This window comes from Haliotis rufescens, unplaced genomic scaffold (assembly GCF_023055435.1).
Source record: "Haliotis rufescens isolate VD_foot unplaced genomic scaffold, xgHalRufe1.0.p SCAF_7, whole genome shotgun sequence".
Lineage (NCBI taxonomy): Eukaryota > Metazoa > Mollusca > Gastropoda > Lepetellida > Haliotidae > Haliotis > Haliotis rufescens.
In genome coordinates this window covers 6,886,169-6,905,561 of record NW_025964361.1, presented here as the reverse complement: position 1 = coordinate 6,905,561, position 19,393 = coordinate 6,886,169, and the positions used below count along the sequence as shown (strand labels likewise).

At 40.6% G+C, this 19,393-nt stretch overlaps 1 protein-coding gene across 3 annotated transcripts; it reads left to right on the top strand.

Moving 5' to 3' along the window:
• The first annotated feature begins 83 nt into the window (after positions 1 to 83).
• LOC124144504 (STAGA complex 65 subunit gamma-like) lies at positions 84 to 18,806 on the top strand. 3 transcript variants are annotated; one of them, XM_048387803.1, is made up of 10 exons: positions 84 to 286; positions 1,614 to 1,734; positions 3,836 to 3,954; positions 6,039 to 6,148; positions 7,460 to 7,581; positions 8,454 to 8,641; positions 9,078 to 9,169; positions 16,821 to 16,938; positions 17,410 to 17,562; positions 17,879 to 18,806. In XM_048387803.1, exons 1-10 carry the CDS (start codon positions 132 to 134, stop codon positions 17,886 to 17,888), a joined length of 1,188 nt encoding a protein of 395 aa, XP_048243760.1. In that variant the 5' UTR covers positions 84 to 131; the 3' UTR covers positions 17,889 to 18,806. The 3 variants fall into 3 exon arrangements, with proteins under 3 accessions (XP_048243760.1, XP_048243761.1, XP_048243759.1); XM_048387804.1 differs by lacking the exons at positions 16,821 to 16,938; positions 17,410 to 17,562; positions 17,879 to 18,806 and adding exons at positions 10,207 to 10,324; positions 11,082 to 11,234; positions 11,551 to 12,478 and having other exon boundaries at positions 3,839 to 3,954; XM_048387802.1 differs by lacking the exons at positions 16,821 to 16,938; positions 17,410 to 17,562; positions 17,879 to 18,806 and adding exons at positions 10,207 to 10,324; positions 11,082 to 11,234; positions 11,551 to 12,478.
• The last annotated feature ends 587 nt before the right edge of the window (positions 18,807 to 19,393 follow it).

Genomic DNA, 19,393 nt, shown 5'->3' with positions numbered 1-19,393 from the left:
TAAAACATATATATGTATGACATATCTGATTATTTTATTATGTTTAATTCCGAAATTGAGCTTTCAATCATTATGTCCGTAGCTGCAAACATGGCTTTGCTGTAAACTTCCGGTTTGGGGAAAGAAGGAAAATGAATACTCACTGGGGCGAGATTCCGTCTGTCCCAGAGGCTGACTCTGGAATAATAGCCTTAGAAAGAGAGCAGATGACCAAACCAAGATCAATGGAAGTTGAAGGGCCGAGACTTCATCAACCATCAAGTCGACATTATCCCCCATCGAACGAGTAAGATCCTAACTTATTCGACATGTTCGAAAACATTTTTCTTACATGCTTAAGGTTTCCGCAACCGTTCTTCAGGTTTACTGCGAGAACGATACGTCTTGGTTGGAATCTTAAACATCTTCAATTCAGTCCCTTCAAGCTAAAATAAATATCTTGCCAAGGAAGAAAACGTAGTGGCCCTTTTCGTGTTAATAGCCATATTTTCCTCTTGTCATTTATAACTTATGATTGTATTCACTTATGAGTGCAATGTTTGACGGATTTCTTCTTTATCTCCAGTCCATTGTCATTCAAATACAATATGCACTGGTCAGTGTGCAAAGTGATTTTCACTGTACTTTCTGTAGTCAAGGTCCTCATCATGCTCTTGATCAAACAGAACGAGTTGCACCCGACTCGCCTAAAATCTGACCCAACTCGCCTAAAAAATATATATAATATTTTGGTATGCATTTGGCAAATATAACTAAGGTTAGGCCTAATGATCACAATTACTAGTATATTCATACACAAGTATGGAAATAATAAAAACAAAACAACGTATCATCCATAGAATTTGTCTTCTGTCATATTTACATCCTAAAAACATACATTCAAACATCAGTTGTCTTTACATACCTCATGGGTTCGTTATATCAATCAAATAATAAATCCATAATTCGTATCCTGAAGATACCACAACGTATGTTGCAGTTGCTATGTATTTCTGATAGTTACATACTTATTCTAAAATACAAAAACCGACCGTTGTTCCCTCAAAATCTTTTTAGGCGAGTCGGGTGTATCCCAACAGAACTAGATAAGTTTCCTGCAGGCAGAGGCTCGAGATCTGTGCATAAAATCTGCTGTCAACATGGTCAATCAACACAGAGCTGGTAGGCTTGAAGCATTTGAGGATGAGATCCATAATTGAGTTGCAGCTGTATTAACAATATCTCCTCATCTTATCATCATATATAATTTGAGAATTGAATCAGGCATGTGACATCACACTCAGAAATTATTTCATGCATAATCTAAAAAACAAACAGAACTGACTACTGTCACTTTAATCTCCCAAACCTGTACTGTTTATTCAAAGTTAACTTTTGATGAAGAAAAGTTTTGTCAGCGTTTACAGAAAAGTTGGTGTAAACATTTTGTGATTTTTAGCCAGTCAGAGTATACTGAAAATCCTATAGTGCTTATTGGCTGATTTTTCTAATAGGGCAATCCACAGCCACCAGAAGAATAAATGATATAAAACAATGTACAAATTTTGAAATACAGTAACCGCAGATAAATACAGTACAAGACTCTGATGTATCAAACTATTTCCTCTTTACAGCCCCCTACCTGCAGACCACTTCCAAATGGACCCTGTAACACTTCACACAATACAGCTGATACACCATGCAAAGAAGATGCGGCCCCTCATCCACAGTGTCCAACAACAACAAATAGAAAATGTCAGTCCAATCTACATGAACTAGTTACCAGTGACTGTACTTTATTCACAATGATTTACCAAAATTCTTTCACCAGAGACCATATACCATATATCAGTATATGGTCTCTGCTTTCACTAATCATGCTAATGATACAGTGAGTGAGTGAGTGAGTTGGGTTTAACGCCACTTTTAACAATATTCCAGTTATATCGCGGCGTGTCAGCTTAATATGGGAGGAAAGCCCGAAGTGATGCAGGTCTCAGATGTTTACCACTTCGGTGAAACCCACGAGCACGGGTATGGTGCTGACAAACCTAGAAACATAATCGGGCGAACCGGGATTCAAACCCACAATCATAGGTTTCTGGCGTGACCAAGGGACGCAACCCTGCACAGCGAATCGCGGCACCTTAGACGACTGGGCTACCCGTGCACCCTGATGATACAGACACTGAGACGAGAAAAGAAGAACATAAAGAAGTTGTCATGGTTATTCTCATCAATATGCTCCAGTTTATTATGTATGATTATGGGGTATTGCTAAGAAAGCATTGTTCTAACTCGTGTAACTTGGAACATTTTACAATCTTTGCCAGTTTAAGTGAGATCATATCAACATGATCTGATATGTGGGAGAAGTTACATTTGCAAGAAATGTCAACATTTTTATTCACACAAAATTGATCAAAAATACTTTCATAACTTATGAAATATATCCATTCAACATGTTGAAAATTAATTATTATTTTCAGTTTTGTTTAACATGTTTACAACATGTTTACACTTTCTCAAAGTTAATGCTCATATTTTCCACAAAACTTGCATTTAGACAAATCGATTACAAGTATTGTCAAGGCATTGTAAGCATTGTAAACGTCCTCGATAGACAAACTGATAGAGGGAACTGACTTGTGTATGAATATTATCTTCTAGTATGCATGTTCATATCTGGACAGCAAGGGAAGAAACTCTTGCTAAAACCTCACCAATCCGGACCACTGTCTACAATGGACTAAACTGTCAATCACACACAAGTCCATATGATACAGATTCCTCTGTAATTGCATAGTGTCTGCTTTACATGAGTAATGAATTATGAGACCGCCTCCGTGGTATAATGGTAGAGCGTCCGCCCGGAGAGCGGAAGGTCCGGGATTCGATCCCCGACCGCGTCATACCAAAAGACGTTAAAAGATGGTACTTGTTGTTACCCTGTCTGGCGCTCGGCATTAAGGGGCTAAAACAAGGACTGGTCGGCTCGGAGTCAGTATACTGTGTCTGAGTGGGGTATTCTTGGGGCATCAGTCCGGACTAGTACAAGCAGCCACACAAACACACACGTCCATGCACGTCGCTTTATAAGTGCAATAATCTTGGACGCAACGTTAAACCCCATTTCACCTCACCTCACCTAATGAATTATGAACCAAATGCTTATTCATTGAAGATAATGTTGTATTGATGGTAGGTACGAATAGTCTGTGAAATATCTATCTGCCAATTGACATGATTATTCCAATCACTGAATCAGGGACTTACCATGCTTACCGGATCTGAAATCCTGCATTCTATATGCATAAGAATTGAATTTGGACACAAAAAATACAGAGTGCATCCACTGGGATACAGATAATTTTTGTGCTGCTATTTCATAATTTGGTTCTACTGAATAATATCTGTACATAATCGTTTGAAAATGCAATATCCAGAATCATTTCAATTGGCAAACTCAATATCTATTTTTTAACAGCCTTTGAGCATGTGCAATCTTACGTCACTTGTGGTTGAGTACTGTATTCTGTTTCTTACTTTTATCTGTGACCCTAGGGGCGGTCGGGTAGCCTAGTGGTTAAAGCGTTCGCTCGTCACGCCAAAGACCCGGGTTCGATTCCCGACATGGGTACAATGTGTGAAGCCCATTTCTGGTGTCCCCCGCCGTGATATTGCTGGAATATTGCTAAAAGCGGCGTAAAACCATATTCACTCACTCACTCACTCACTGTGACCCTAATTTTGTAGCCACCTGTCAGGCTATCCTCGGCTATGTGTTTTGTTAAACAGTTTTTCACTTTGTGTGGGATTCCTACTTCAACTGTTTAATCATTCAAGTTATTTTCAGAAGAACAGTGAAGGGGACATTACATTTCCGACAGCACCATCCATCCCAGAGTTTGAAGGACCTGAACAAAAACATCAGCTTCAAAAACCAATTCCCTTCATGGCGAGGGACTTCAACAGGTAATGTGTACCATCGTGACACGCAGTAATCATAATCTCTGCATATAAAACATTGCCTAGTAGAACTGGAAATACAATTTAAACAGTAAATCATCATGTCCAGTGATACCCTAGAGGGGGGTGCGCATTATGCAATAGACATACGTGTACAACGAAAGAAGTATTATTTATTGTTGACCTGTTTACACGAGAGGAGCCATGATGTGGTGCATATCTAAAATGAAATGCAAGATAAATCCATTAAATCCCATTCAGTACTTTAGTTTTGCCAGTACTCCTATATTGAAATAATAGGTGAGGTGAAATGGGGTTTAACATCCAAGATTATTGCACTTATATGGTGACGTGCATGCACGTGTGTGTGTGTGTGGCTGCTTGTACTAGTCCGGACTCATGCCGATTTATAGGACTAGCACACTGAGATACCATGCCGCAGTTTTAACATGAATACCCCACTCAGACACAGTATACTGACTCCGAGCCGACCAGTCCTTGTTTTAGCCCCTTAATGCCGAGCGCCAGACAGGGTAACAACAAGTACCATCTTTTAACGTCTTTTGGTATGACGCGGACGGGGATCGAACCCCGGACCTTCCGCTCTCCGGGCGGACGCTCTACCACTAGACCACGAGGCAGTCTATTGAAAATTATCTGGAGCCCTGCTAGTAATGGTGACATGGTCTGATATTGAGTCAATGCTGAATGTTCTTTGGAATGCCAAAGTACGGTATATGAACATAAATAAGCTGTTTAAAAAATTAAGCTGAGGTATTAACTTCTGTATCAAAATGGTATGTCCGGTACATAACCTGGACCTCCAACCTACCAACATCTTCTCGTCATGATCAAAATATATTAAATGCACATTAAATTACAGAAGTGAATCCTGTTCTTACACTATCTGGCAATAAAGAAAAGTGTTCATTGTATATCTGCACGAATGTTTATAATCTATTTCATTAATTTCATTCAATATTTCATTCAATAATAATTAAATAAATTTTGGCGATTTTCAATTTAAAAAAAAATAATTTCGTTATGTTTTGGGGTATGTTTTAACAGATTGGGAGAATAACAGCTTATTGTGGCCATAAATGGTAACAAAACTAATCTATGTTCACATACTGTGACCTATACATACCCAGTAGCTAAGTAAAAGATTGAATATATGTTATAACCCAGTGCACTGTGACAACGATCTGTAATACATCTGGAGAAGAGTTGGTTAACTTCGAAAACAGACAACCCCAAAACACAACTAATAAAGTATTTTCATCTTAGCTTAGTCATACTTCATTGTTTAGTGCACATTTTCCTAAACCAGACAAAAGTGGATTATGTTTGTTAGCTCTTTTTTCATTGGACAAGGTGACTTGATTGTAAGGATGTCTAGTATATAACGCTATCGATGTGTTGGTAAATATTTAATGTCAATGCTATATTGATACAAATATAATAATATAGGTACAAACTTTATAATTCACCTGTGATGTAATGGTTACATTTATTAGTGAGTGAGTGAGTTTGGTTTAACGCCGCTTTTAACAGTATTCCAGTTATATCATGGCGTGTCAGCTTAGTGTGGGAGGAAAGCCCGAAGTGATGCAGGTCTCGGATGTTTACCACTTTGGTGAAACTCACGAACACGGGTATGGTGCTGATAAACCTAGAAACCTAAATGGGGCGAACCGGAATTCGAACCCACAATCATAGGTTTCGGGCGGCCCAAGGGACGCAACTGTGCACAGCAAATCGCGGCGCCTTAGACAACTGGGCCACCCGTGCCCCCTACATTTATTAGGGTTACCATGGTTGAGAAGGCAGAAATTCAAACTGAAACATTTAATGGATCAACCACGGTTATCATGTTCATATTTAGCGTTTGATTTATTGCAGGTCTACATAAGTAAGTTCTCTATCTTCACAAACCGAATTATTAATTACGATTATTAGTCATATAAATTGATATATGGTGATACTTTTCAGTCTATAAAACAATACGAAAACTTCCAGTCAATGACACCCCTACTTGATTGTAACCATGGTAACTGGATTATGACTTACAGAAAGTTTTGTCCCTGCAGTGACTTTGCCCAAGGTAAGGGACAGCCCCCTCCCAGGATAGATGAGGTGACAAACAGGAAGTTGCTCCGACGCTCTGTGGCTGCCCTCTGTGCACATGTTGGATTTGATAGTAAGTACTGGCGGGATCATCTTCCTGAGGCAAGGGAGTTAACTGACTTTAAATGTCCAGTTTCCACCCTTGCCGAACTAGGCTGGTATTATGGAATTACATTTTGGTTGGACTTATGAGTCTGTGCATAGTCCAATCAAAATCGCGTGACGAAATCAACATCCGGTTTCTTAACTGTCATGCAGATTTCAGTCAACTGCAGGATTTGCAAAGCAAGTGCACCTCCAGCTCTGCGTCAACAAATATTTTCCAAATCATTTCATGTTTTTAATCAAAGTGCACTTCGCAATGTAAGACACGTTCTATCACAAATTAGATCTTGATTATTGATCAGAGTGTCTTGACTGGGCGCCACCATTTTGTTGGAAGCAAATGCAAGTGACATGAGAGGTGGAATCTGACTGGTCAATAGGAGAGGCATAGAAAGGACATAACTCTAATAGCTAAATAGCCACTAGTGGCGCTACGATCGACCCAGACATTCCCGCCTAGTTCGGCAAGGGTGGAAGTTTGACTGTTATAGTCAGTTAACTCCTTTGCCTCAGAGACACGTGGAGCAATACATCATGTTAGTAACTAGCATTGATTATTGGGATCAACATAATTCATCAAGCCAACCATTATGTAGTATTTAGATAGTAGATCTACTTGCTTATAAATTGGGAACATTTATTAAGAAATGGCCTACTGTCTGCTGAGTTGATCAGTTTTCCGTCAGCTACGACTGTGTGTGTCTTGAAGGTTCCCCTGGGAAAAGAAGGGAGAAGTGCCATGTGACAATCATGGTCTTAGCCGGTGTTCGAATTTAAGCATGGAAATCAATAAGTCCATGTCAAAACCCCAATGTTATGTGCACTCGATTCTTTGCGGCCTGCATGATTTCCTGTGTTTGGTTCCATTGAAATGAGAGTTTGGTTGCTACTAAAGAAGCGATACTAAAGGCCCTAGGTCCCTCCTTAACTTTGAACTCTGTTAATCATTGATTTCTAAACTGTTGTTTTGGTGTCAATATTCTTTTTGTATTTGTTAACTTTTTCACTATGTTTTCCCTCCCATTAACTCCAGCAAAACATTTAAAAAAACCTCCATTTAACCCCAACAAGAAAAGTCTACTGACTGTTATTTTATTTCCCCCTCCCTTTCATGGCCTTCGGGTATTTTGGGGATAACAACAAGTAATTACCTTGGCCCTGATTTAGCATGATAAATAACATCCCATTTTAAAAATTTGAGAATTTTAAGAATATTGACAGAGATGTAACTGGAAACTGGTGCAGTTGATAGTGTTCTGAAATTTTATTTTTTCTTTAGCCTGTCCTGAGTCTGTGTTGGAGACATTGACTGACATCCTGAACGAGTATTACCTCCAGATGACAAAACACCTGCGTGCAGCTGCAGACACAGCTGCACTCAACCAGTATGGGGGATTCCCTGTAAGTATCAGCTGCAGACACAGCTGCACTCAACCAGTATGGGGGATTCCCTGTAAGTATCAGCTGCAGACACAGCTGTACTTAACCAGTATGGGGGATTCCCTGTAACTATCAGCTGCAGACACAGCTGTACTTAACCAGTATGGGGGATTCCCTGTAACTATCAGCTGCAGACACAACTGTATTTAACCAATATGTGGGATTCCTTGTAAATATCAGTTGCAGACACAGCTGCACTCAGTCAGTATTGGGGATTCCCTGTAAATCAGCTGCAGACACAACTGTATTTAACCAATATGGGGGATTCCCTGTAAATATCAGCTGCAGACACAGCTGCACTCAGTCAGTATGGGGATTCCCTGTAAATATCAGCTGCAGACACAGCTATATTCAGTCAGTATGGGGATTCCCTGTAAATATCACCTGCAGACACAGCTATATTCAGTCAGTATGGGGATTCTCTGTAAATATCAGCTGCAGACACAGCAGCATTCAGTGTGTAGGAACCTGCTTTCACAGCTGCACTCCGTGAATCCAAGTAGAAAACTAATATTATGAATTGTTTCTTGACCTCAGTTTACAGAACAAAGAAAATTCGGGATCATGAACATGTTGGGGGATTTATTTTTGTAGTGAAGACCGTGTATACAATTTCTTCAAAATATTCATAATCCCTAACTTGTTTGTTCAGTATACATAATGTTTTCTTCATGAGTAGCAACCAAATCCGTCACGTTTATCGTTTGCAGTAGCCTGTCTTGGAAGAATCCAAGAAGCTTCTTGATCTGTTTTTCACATCAACTCTTCATCCGTAACGACTGATTTATGTCTATTTTGTGACTATAACGTTCCATTTCCCTCACACATCTCAGGATATAGTCGAGCAGGTGTTCCATGAGATGAGCATTGGAAGCGTGACTTCGCTACACGACTTCTACCAGACACGGGTCATCGCACACCATCAGAACATGCAGGACACATGTCGCGGGCTGTTGGCGGAATATGAGAAGCTCAAACAAAAGTCAAAGGATTCCCAGCCAGACACTTTCCATGTCATCAGGTAATCACACAGTTTAAAAAACAAAATAGCATTTCTAGAGATTTCACGGTCAGCAGCGATAGAAACTAACAATTTTAGTCCACTAGTCCTTATAAAGAGAACATTTAGCAAAACACTTGAAAAGGGAAGATTTCTAATAGTCCTTATGATACCTTAACTATTGGGCAGTTTGGCAAGGACTACAGGACTAGTGCCAATTTCTACTTAGGACTGCTTAGGAATTTGAAACATTATTGAAAGACATCTTTACCAGATGTTCGTTTCATTTAGGTCTAGTACAAGCAGCTGTAGAGTGAAAAACATCTATAGACATTTGTGGCATTTTATTCCTGAAAACACATGGCCTACTTTTAGTAAGCTATATTCACAATTCCTGGTTCATGGTGTACATGATACAGGGGAATCTTCTTTGAACATATTTTTGTGTATTTTCCAGAATCAAGGATGAGCCGTGTGCTGAAATCCAGTTTCCCACGCTCGATGAGAATGATGAGGTGAACGAAGCTGAGCAGCTGCTGCAGCTGGAAGGTACTGTCTGGGGGGGGGGGGGTCACCGAGGTCATGATGTCCGCACACAACCAACTAGCTCTATATGTAGTTCTGAACTAATGGATGTCATATAAAGTTTTATTAAGCAGCCACATCACTCATTCACTCGAGTCGAGGCGCTTTGATTGTTTTGTGAGAATGGTATTCAAAGAAGCTTTACATCATAACAACTAGTGATCAAGATACATTTCTACCCGACTTCACTGCCCCATAATGCTTCAGTGTTGCCATGACGACACAGTCACCATGTCTACTATTACCATCATCACTGAAGGATATTATTCCATCCCAGTGGCATTGAGAGAGTTGATTTAGTCAGTCAGTGTGAACAGGAAATTATGCTCAAGATCTATGCTAAATGAGACCAGGTGGCACTGGAATTCACTATGCACAGTTGGACGTGATCATTGGTTTGAATCCCAGATTCATGCTTATTTTGCTTGTAAGTTTGTCAGCACCATACCCTTACTTCACCAAAGTGGTAAATGTGTAAGCCCTGCCTTACCCACATGATGTGACTGAAATATGACAAGACTCACTCACTCACCCTCTCCTTTACTCACTCACCCACCCACCCACCCTCTCACTCACTCACTCACTAACTCACTCACCCACCCACCCACCCTCTCACTCACCCTCACTCACTCACTCACTCACAATTCCTGACATGAAGTGAAGCCCATTTCTGGTGATCCCCAGCCGTGATATTGCTGGAATATTGTTAAAAGCTTCGTAAAACCATGCTCACTCACTCACTCACCCACTCTCTCTCACTCTCACTCACTCACTCACTTACTCATCCACCCACTCTCTCTCACTCACTCATTCACCCACCCACCCTCTCACTCACTCACTCACTCACTCACTCACGATTCCCGACATGGGTACAATGTGTGAAGCCCATTTCTGGTGATCCCCAGCCATGATATAGCTGGAATATTGCTAAAAGCTGCATAAAACCACCCTCTCACTCACTCACTCACTCACTCACTCACTGTGCTGTGTATTGTGTGCAGGATTTGCTGCTGGGTTTGCCATCACTGTGGAGCAGGAGACAGCAGAGGGGCTGACGACAGAGGTGGAGTCCAAGTGGTCACAGGCCATGGCGGGAAAATCAGATCCTAATGATGCCAAGTAAGGAACGGCTCTTGTATTAGTTTTTTTGTCTGCTTCATTGGCCCAAAATACTAAAATGTGAAATACTGAATACTAAATATTCTGACATGTTCCAATGGGTGACATTAGGCCGAAGTATTGGACTTCGACCTCATAATATAATCAAGTGTGGCTAAGATTATTGAACTGGTTGACATGGAACTGAGCAGGTCGTGACACAACATGCTTTTTTTACCATATGTTTATACTCTATCTATATCTCCTATTAAAATCAGTTTGGGTCAAAGATTTGCTCATGTTCAAGTACTTGAAAAACACTCCATAAAATCCTCTAAATTTACCCTTTTTGTTACAAGTCCAAAACATTCAATATTTGAAATGAACAAAGTCTAGTTCTCATCCATATAAACACATCTTTCTAATCCATCCCTTCAGTAATTAAGAACATTCAAAGTCAGTATTGGAAGGGAAATAACTCTTTGACATGTCATTCGTTGACAGATTTCACTTCTTAATCATGCTACTCATGCCACTTTCACTACCCTTTGTGAACTACATAATATTTGTGTAATCAGGGCTACTCACACCTGGTAATCTGAGACTAGTGAAAATCTGGACTGGGTGATATCAAATGAGCTGTGGACTATTTGGATTCAACTGAAGGTGTCTACCATGTGTACCTGGCCTTCCTATTTCATATATAATTGCATATTGCTGTGACATAGCTGTAGTGTTGCTGACATAGACATGCACTGACTGTATGCTTGTGTGTCAGAGTGAAGACCGAGGATGGGTACGAGGAAGTTGGGAGTGTATCGGAGACTGTGACAGACCAGCTGAGTGATGACAACGACCCTGGCTCCATCCCTGTGTCGGACATCCTGTCACCACCCTCCATCACCAGCAAACCAAGCAAGCCCAAGAAGAGGTCAGTAACAACTTGTCCCCATTTCACGCAGTATGCACTCAGTTGAAAAGCATGGAACAAGGGCCATAACTCTGTTAAAATTGAATGTACAACACCATTTTGGCGAACTCATTTGAGATTGTGACCAGTAACATCAGTGTGTAAACTTTCATTTCTCTAACTTGAATAGTTATTGAGAAAATTCGTCCACATTGAGAAGTGGACGGACGGACACTCCGTTCCTATATCCCCCAGAGGGACAGTAATGGTATTTCCTTGCTTTATTTTGATCTACTGAAGACTTAACTCTATTAGTTCTATTTGTTTTGTATTTCAGGAAGAGATGAGGAAAAAGGAGACTGACAAGATAGCTGATAGAAAGAAAGCATGGTTGAAGTGACATGGACCATAACACAGACAGCAGCGTCTCCATCACCCCGAGCACGGAGTCGGACATCAGTGTGGTGCTTCATCAGCTCAGATACAGGACATGGATGTGTCAGTGGGTGTACAGGGTTATCTCCCTTGTGTCACTGACCACCTGAGGAATGAATTGATGGTTGCGACTGTGTGTGTCAGGACAACATGAAGTGTGACAGATATGTGTTGACATTGAAGTGAAAGGTTCCATTGGAAGGATATTGATCATTTCCACAGACTTCTGGAAAGTAGAACTTTGGTCTATATTGATATATATATTTATATATAAAGAGGTGTTTGTCCTAGGTTTTGACTTTGTTAAGCAAAGAGAGTATGATACCGTATGTGAAAACTGCGTGTGACAACTATGTGAATAAGAAAAGTTTGATACGTTTTTGTCTGTGAGAAAAGACTTTGCCAGGACCAGAATACCATGATCAAAATATAAGCCATGATAGACTACTCAGAGTCTGGTAGCAATGCTGTAACCATGGTTACTGGTCAGCACTTTTGATATAAGAAAGTGTGAGTGAGTTTATGTAGGTTCATTTTGCTCAATGAACGAAATATTAACTTAAGAAAAGATATGGATCTGCCCTTGTGAACGGACTGACTGTTTCACAAAACCTCCTTCACAGAAAAAACAAAGTTATCATCGTCATTGCCCATCTCGCCATGTTATTGCATCTGTTCTGTTTCCATCAAGTATCCTATGCATAGCAATAACAAAGTAACAATACTATAAAAGTAAAACATGCAGACAAAACGAAGGGAGGTAACTCAATTTTTCATTAACTACATTTTGTTGTATGCAGCAACTGCTATTAAACAGGTACCGGACATTACATTTTCTGCTTGTTATTTTGAGGAAGTGCCATCGTGTAATACTCCATAGGCATAATGGGGAATACGAGGCTTTGTTGGCACTTGCACGCTGATTGAGTCACATGTCATGTAACCTTTGCCCTGATTGCTTACGTAACACATAAAACCTTTCAGTGGGTTGCTGTAATTCAAAATCGAATTTTGTGGATTATTGATCCTGGCATATGGATAGGTAGCAGAGGCAGTATACTGTACAAAATTAGATAGATATATGTACAGTAACATAAGATCATAATCAATTGTTAACTTTATATTTATCGGATACTCCAACTCGCATCATTATGGTGTTCCCACAGACAAACCTGTTAGTGTGTTGCCATGTTCCTGAACCTGATTAAATACCCCATACATGTGGTGCTACCAAACACTCAGGCTGCGTGTGAATCATGGGTGACAGTATATGTACACACATTCCTTGCACAGCTGTGTGAAAGTGTCTACAGTCGCGTATAGGTGGTGCCCTATTCCAAGTTATTGTACTGACAGATACTGCTATGCTGTCAGGCTGCATATTGTAAGGACTGAATACCCTGGAAAGAAATAAAGAAATATGCACTTTTGTGTGAACTATCCGATCAAAAGAAAATCTACCCGCGTTCACATCACTCTCTCATGACAATAACCAGGAAACCCAACACACAAACTTACAGGATTACATGACTTTCATTTCATCAAGTTTGGCGTTTTTTAAAGACTACTAATTTCTGGTTAAGTCATCTATATTACTTAGGGACCGCCTCCGTAGGCTAGTGGATAAAGCATCTGCCCTAGAGCGAGGGTCGGTGGTTGGATCCCAGTCATACCAAATGATACTCGTTGTTTCCCTGCCTGGCCCCGGCAATAAGGTGATATGAAACAAGGACTGGCTTGGAGTCCTTATGCTGTGTCTCAGTAGGGTACACAAGTTAAACTGCGGCATGGTATCTCAGTGGGCTAGCACTATAAAACCGTCATTAGTCCGGACAAGTACCAGCAGACACACACACATGCATGCACCTCACTATGTAAATGCAATAAGCTATAACGCGAGGTTAAACCCCATTTCACCTCATCTATATTACTAAGGTCATTTCTCAACTCAACTCATTCAGGACAAAATGATGCAAAATATTTTTTAAAATGACTTTGGTTGAGAACCTTATTGTGGCCTAGTCAAAGTACAATAATTGTTGTATTCGAGTTGAGAGCTGTAAAGAAGGAAATAGTAGGGCTCAGAAAATACAAAGCAACAGACAGGATCTTTCTAAATATTTCAGCAAATTTGTGTATGAAACGGAAAGTTTGTTATTATTTTCAGTAGGGCTGGGACGGGTAACTTGGGTCAGGTGGGTCCTGAGTAGGACCCGGGTACCCACATGACCACCCAGTCCCGTGGTTAGTCACATGATATATTGATTAATAACAAAAACTCACTATAGCTCAGTGGTTACACTACAAAATGCTAATGTTCGCATTTCTTTGTGACGATGTACACATTCCTTTTGACTTATATATATTTGAGTAAAGATAAAACTTCAGTCAATTTCAGTTTTTGCATGGTCTGATCGTTTGATACATGTATCAAAATAATTTTGGCCAGGGCTGCGGTAAAACAATTCCCAATCAGACATCTTGAGACGTGCAGTGAGTACCCGGGTAGGGTCGGGTAATAGGGGGTCGGGTATCCGGCTAGTAAATTTGGACTTGTCCCAGGCCTAATTTCAGGCATTGTCCAGGTTGGCATGATATATATAATGGAGGACCAGTGAGAGATGAAAAACGGAAAAACAATGTGACCTTACACTGATTTAAATAACATGCTCATTCTGCAGTGTGGAGATCTGGACACCTCCCCGTGAAGAGAGCCTGGGCCAGGACACATGTAAACCCCAACATGTAGTCAAGCTAAGACCTTGTTCTGTCACATGAAGTTACTTATTTCCACTAATAAACGTCCAGAATTAGAGTGCAGAATGCAGTTAATGGTCTAAGGGAGATAATCGTGTTATATGCTTAATAAGAGTAAGGTCCCTTGTATGAGCTCCATACAGTGTGTTAACTTAAACTCCTCACATCCTGTGGAATTCTCCGTGTTCTATTTGGAAATGAAAGCTCCTCACAAAGATAGCCCATTCACGCACTGAGAAGGAGTTTAGAAATTACTGGTTATCTCCCTTCTTGCAAGGTCGAATGACGTCATAACTTAGTTGGGTTATGGGCTCAAATTATTTACCTTTGATGAAGTACAACGCAGTGTCTGAAGTTGCAATGTAGACCCCGAAGTGAGACCTTTGAAATTACCAACTAAACTGGTTCCACTGCAAGCGCTGCAACTTTAGCGCTTCTAGCTCAACAGGAGCACAGTCTAATTACCAAAGCTGAGTTACTTCCCTTTGACCACAAAAGTTCCCGCATGGAAATAAAATTGACTGAATTATCTCCCTTTGACTATGACAAAAACGTCGCAGATCGTCGACCAAGATCGGGTCTATCTGTCATTCTAATTTAATAAATAAAAACATATTACCGTATTCGACGTAATAAGCGCCCATGGCGCTCTCAAAATTAGAATGTTATTTTGGTGGGAAAAAACAGAGTTTAAAGATAGATTTCGTGGTTTATGCTGACAGCCTGAAATGTTTATGTACGAGGGTCCAGAATTAAATGCCCATAATAAAGGGTGCATATAACACACGAGTGCGTATTATACGCGAATAAATAAGTCTTGAGTACCTTGATCAATCGGAAGGGGTGCTAATTGGTACTGTTCACTAGCCAATATCTTAGCAAATGTCGCCGTGGGCGCTTATTAGAGCGGAGCGCTTATTACGTCGAATACGGTATTTAAGAAACTATCTAGATCTGAACCTGTGTAGAGGGTTTTTACCTTGTTCGTAAATTAACAATGATCCTTTTTCACATTGTGCTTAAATTTCGGTTTTCGGGTTCAGCTTCCTCTCAAAAGTCGACCAGACATTTTTTTAAATTTTAAATTTTAAATTTTTTAATATTTGGTATAGACCGTCAAAGCCTTGAATAGACGTGTAGTTTCATGCAATAAAGAACCTCTTTTCCATTTTTTATACGTATCGCCAATAATTTCATACATAACCAGTTCGTTTGTTTTCAATGCCGTGATACTGACAAAACGACTGGAAGCGAATGCGCAGAGACAGAAATTATGACTGGGAAGTGGCAAGTTCACTGTCAACAACATTATGTCAAGTGCATAGCACACTGTTTATAAATTAGTTACTGTTTTAAAACCAGTTGGAAGTGACAAATACTAAAAGTAATTGCTCGTGAGATAAAAAAAATACGATTGCAAAATAAACAAGGAATCTTTTACAGTATGTTAACTCCATGTCGCAGTCACGCATGGCAACCAGCTGTGTAGTATACAAACAATGTGGGCCTTACATCATAACAACTAGTGATGAAGATACATTTCTACCCGACTTCACTGCCCCATAATGCTTCAGTGTTGCCAAGACGACACCATGTCTACTATTACCATCATCACTGAAGGATATTATTCCATCCCAGTGGCATTGAGAGAGTTGATTAAGTCAGTCAGTGTGAACAGGAAATTATGCTCCAGATCTATGCTGAAAGAGACCAGGTGGCACTGGAATTCACTATGCACAGTTGGCGTGATCATTGGTTTGAATCCCAGATTCATGCTTATTTTGCTTGTAGGTTTGTCAGCACCATATCCTTACTTCACCAAAGTGGTAAATGTGTGAGCCCTGCCTTACCCACATGATGTGACTGAAATATGACAAGACTCACTCACTCACCCACCCACCCTCTCCCTTACTCACTCACCCACCCACCCTCTCACTCACTCACTTACTCACTCACTCACTCACTCACTCACTCACCCACCCACTCTCTCACTCACTCATCCACCCACTCTCTCTCACTCACTCATTCACCAACCCACCCTCTCACTCACTCACTCACTCACCCTCACTCACTCACTCACAATTCCCGACATAGGTAAAATGCGTGAAGCCCATTTCTGGTGATCCCCAGCCGTGATATAGCTTGAATATTGTTAAAAGCTGCGTAAAACCATGCTCACTCACTCACTCACTCACTCACTCACTCACCCACTCTCTCTCACTCACTCATTCACCAACCCACCCTCTCACTCACTCACTCACCCTCACTCACTCACTCACAATTCCCGACATGGGTACAATGTGTGAAGCCCATTTCTGGTTATCTCCAGCCGTGATATAACTGGAATATTGCTAAAAGCTGCGTAAAACCACCCTCACTCACTCACTCACTCACTGTGCCGTGGATTGTGTGCAGGATTTGCTGCTGGGTTTGCCATCACTGTGGAGCAGGAGACGGCGGAGGGGCTGACGACAGAGGTGGAGTCCAAGTGGTCACAGGCCATGGCGGGAAAATCAGATCCTAATGATGCCAAATAAAGAACGGCTCTTGTATTAGTTTTTTTGTCTGCTTCATTGGCCCAAAATACTAAAACATTCAATATCTGAAATGAACAAAGTCTAGTTCTCATCCATATACACACATCTTTCTACTCCATCCCTTCAGTAATTAAGAACATTCAAAGTCAGTATTGGAAGGGAAATAACTCTTTGACATGTCATTCGTTGACAGATTTCACTTCTTAATCATGCTACTCATGCCACTTTCACTACCCTTTGTGAACTACGTAATATTTGTGTAATCAGGGCTACTCACACCTGGTAATCTGAGACTAGTGAAAATCTGGACTGGGTGATATCAAATGAGCTGTGGACTATTTGGATTCAACTGAAGGTGTCTACCATGTGTACCTGGCCTTCCTATTTCATATATAATTGCATATTGCTGTGACATAGCTGTAGTGCTGCTGACAGAGACATGCACTGACTGTATGCTTGTGTGTCAGAGTGAAGACCGAGGATGGGTACGAGGAAGTTGGGAGTGTATCGGAGACTGTGACAGACCAGCTGAGTGATGACAACGACCCTGGCTCCATCCCTGTGTCGGACATTCTGTCACCACCCTCCATCACCAGCAAACCAAGCAAGCCCAAGAAGAGGTCAGTAACAACTTGTCCCCATTTCACGCAGTATGCACTCAGTTGAAAAGCATGGAACAAGGGCCATAACTCTGTTAAAAATGAATGTACAACACCATTTTTGCGAACTCATTTGAGATTGTGACCAGTAACATCAGTGTGTAAACTTTCATTTCTCTAACTTGAATAGTTATTGAGAAAATTCGTCCACATTGAGAAGTGGACGGACGGACACTCCGTTCCTATATCCCCCAGAGGGACAGTAATGGTATTTCCTTGCTTTATTTTGATCTACTGAAGACTTAACTCTATTAGTTCTATTTGTTTTGTATTTCAGGAAGAGATGAGGAAAAAGGAGACTGACAAGATAGCTGATAGAAAGAAAGCATGGTTGAAGTGACATGGACCATAACACAGACAGCAGCGTCTCCATCACCCCGAGCACGGAGTCGGACATCAGTGTGGTGCTTCATCAGCTCAGATACAGGACATGGATGTGTCAGTGGGTGTACAGGGTTATCTCCCTTGTGTCACTGACCACCTGAGGAATGAATTGATGGTTGCGACTGTGTGTGTCAGGACAACATGAAGTGTGACAGATATGTGTTGACATTGAAGTGAAAGGTTCCATTGGAAGGATATTGATCATTTCCACAGACTTCTGGAAAGTAGAACTTTGGTCTATATTGATATATATATTTATATATAAAGAGGTGTTTGTCCTAGGTTTTGACTTTGTTAAGCAAAGAGAGTATGATACCGTATGTGAAAACTGCGTGTGACAACTATGTGAATAAGAAAAGTTTGATACGTTTTTGTCTGTGAGAAAAGACTTTGCCAGGACCAGAATACCATGATCAAAATATAAGCCATGATAGACTACTCAGAGTCTGGTAGCAATGCTGTAACCATGGTTACTGGTCAGCACTTTTGATATAAGAAAGTGTGAGTGAGTTTATGTAGGTTCATTTTGCTCAATGAACGAAATATTAACTTAAGAAAAGATATGGATCTGCCCTTGTGAACGGACTGACTGTTTCACAAAACCTCCTTCACAGAAAAAACAAAGTTATCATCGTCATTGCCCATCTCGCCATGTTATTGCATCTGTTCTGTTTCCATCAAGTATCCTATGCATAGCAATAACAAAGTAACAATACTATAAAAGTAAAACATGCAGACAAAACGAAGGGAGGTAACTCAATTTTTCATTAACTACATTTTGTTGTATGCAGCAACTGCTATTAAACAGGTACCGGACATTACATTTTCTGCTTGTTATTTTGAGGAAGTGCCATCGTGTAATACTCCATAGGCATAATGGGGAATACGAGGCTTTGTTGGCACTTGCACGCTGATTGAGTCACATGTCATGTAACCTTTGCCCTGATTGCTTACGTAACACATAAAACCTTTCAGTGGGTTGCTGTAATTCAAAATCGAATTTTGTGGATTATTGATCCTGGCATATGGATAGGTAGCAGAGGCAGTATACTGTACAAAATTAGATAGATATATGTACAGTAACATAAGATCATAATCAATTGTTAACTTTATATTTATCGGATACTCCAACTCGCATCATTATGGTGTTCCCACAGACAAACCTGTTAGTGTGTTGCCATGTTCCTGAACCTGATTAAATACCCCATACATGTGGTGCTACCAAACACTCAGGCTGCGTGTGAATCATGGGTGACAGTATATGTACACACATTCCTTGCACAGCTGTGTGAAAGTGTCTACAGTCGCGTATAGGTGGTGCCCTATTCCAAGTTATTGTACTGACAGATACTGCTATGCTGTCAGGCTGCATATTGTAAGGACTGAATACCCTGGAAAGAAATAAAGA

Bases quoted from the DNA above. Each gene is read 5' to 3' on its own strand.
- LOC124144504 (XM_048387803.1), top strand. From the start codon at position 132: ATGAATACTCACTGGGGCGAGATTCCGTCTGTCCCAGAGGCTGACTCT. The intron at 1,735-3,835 runs GTCAGTCCAATC...AGTTATTTTCAG, and splicing joins AACAACAACAAATAGAAAAT to AAGAACAGTGAAGGGGACAT. The intron at 7,582-8,453 runs GTAAGTATCAGC...CACACATCTCAG, and splicing joins ACCAGTATGGGGGATTCCCT to GATATAGTCGAGCAGGTGTT.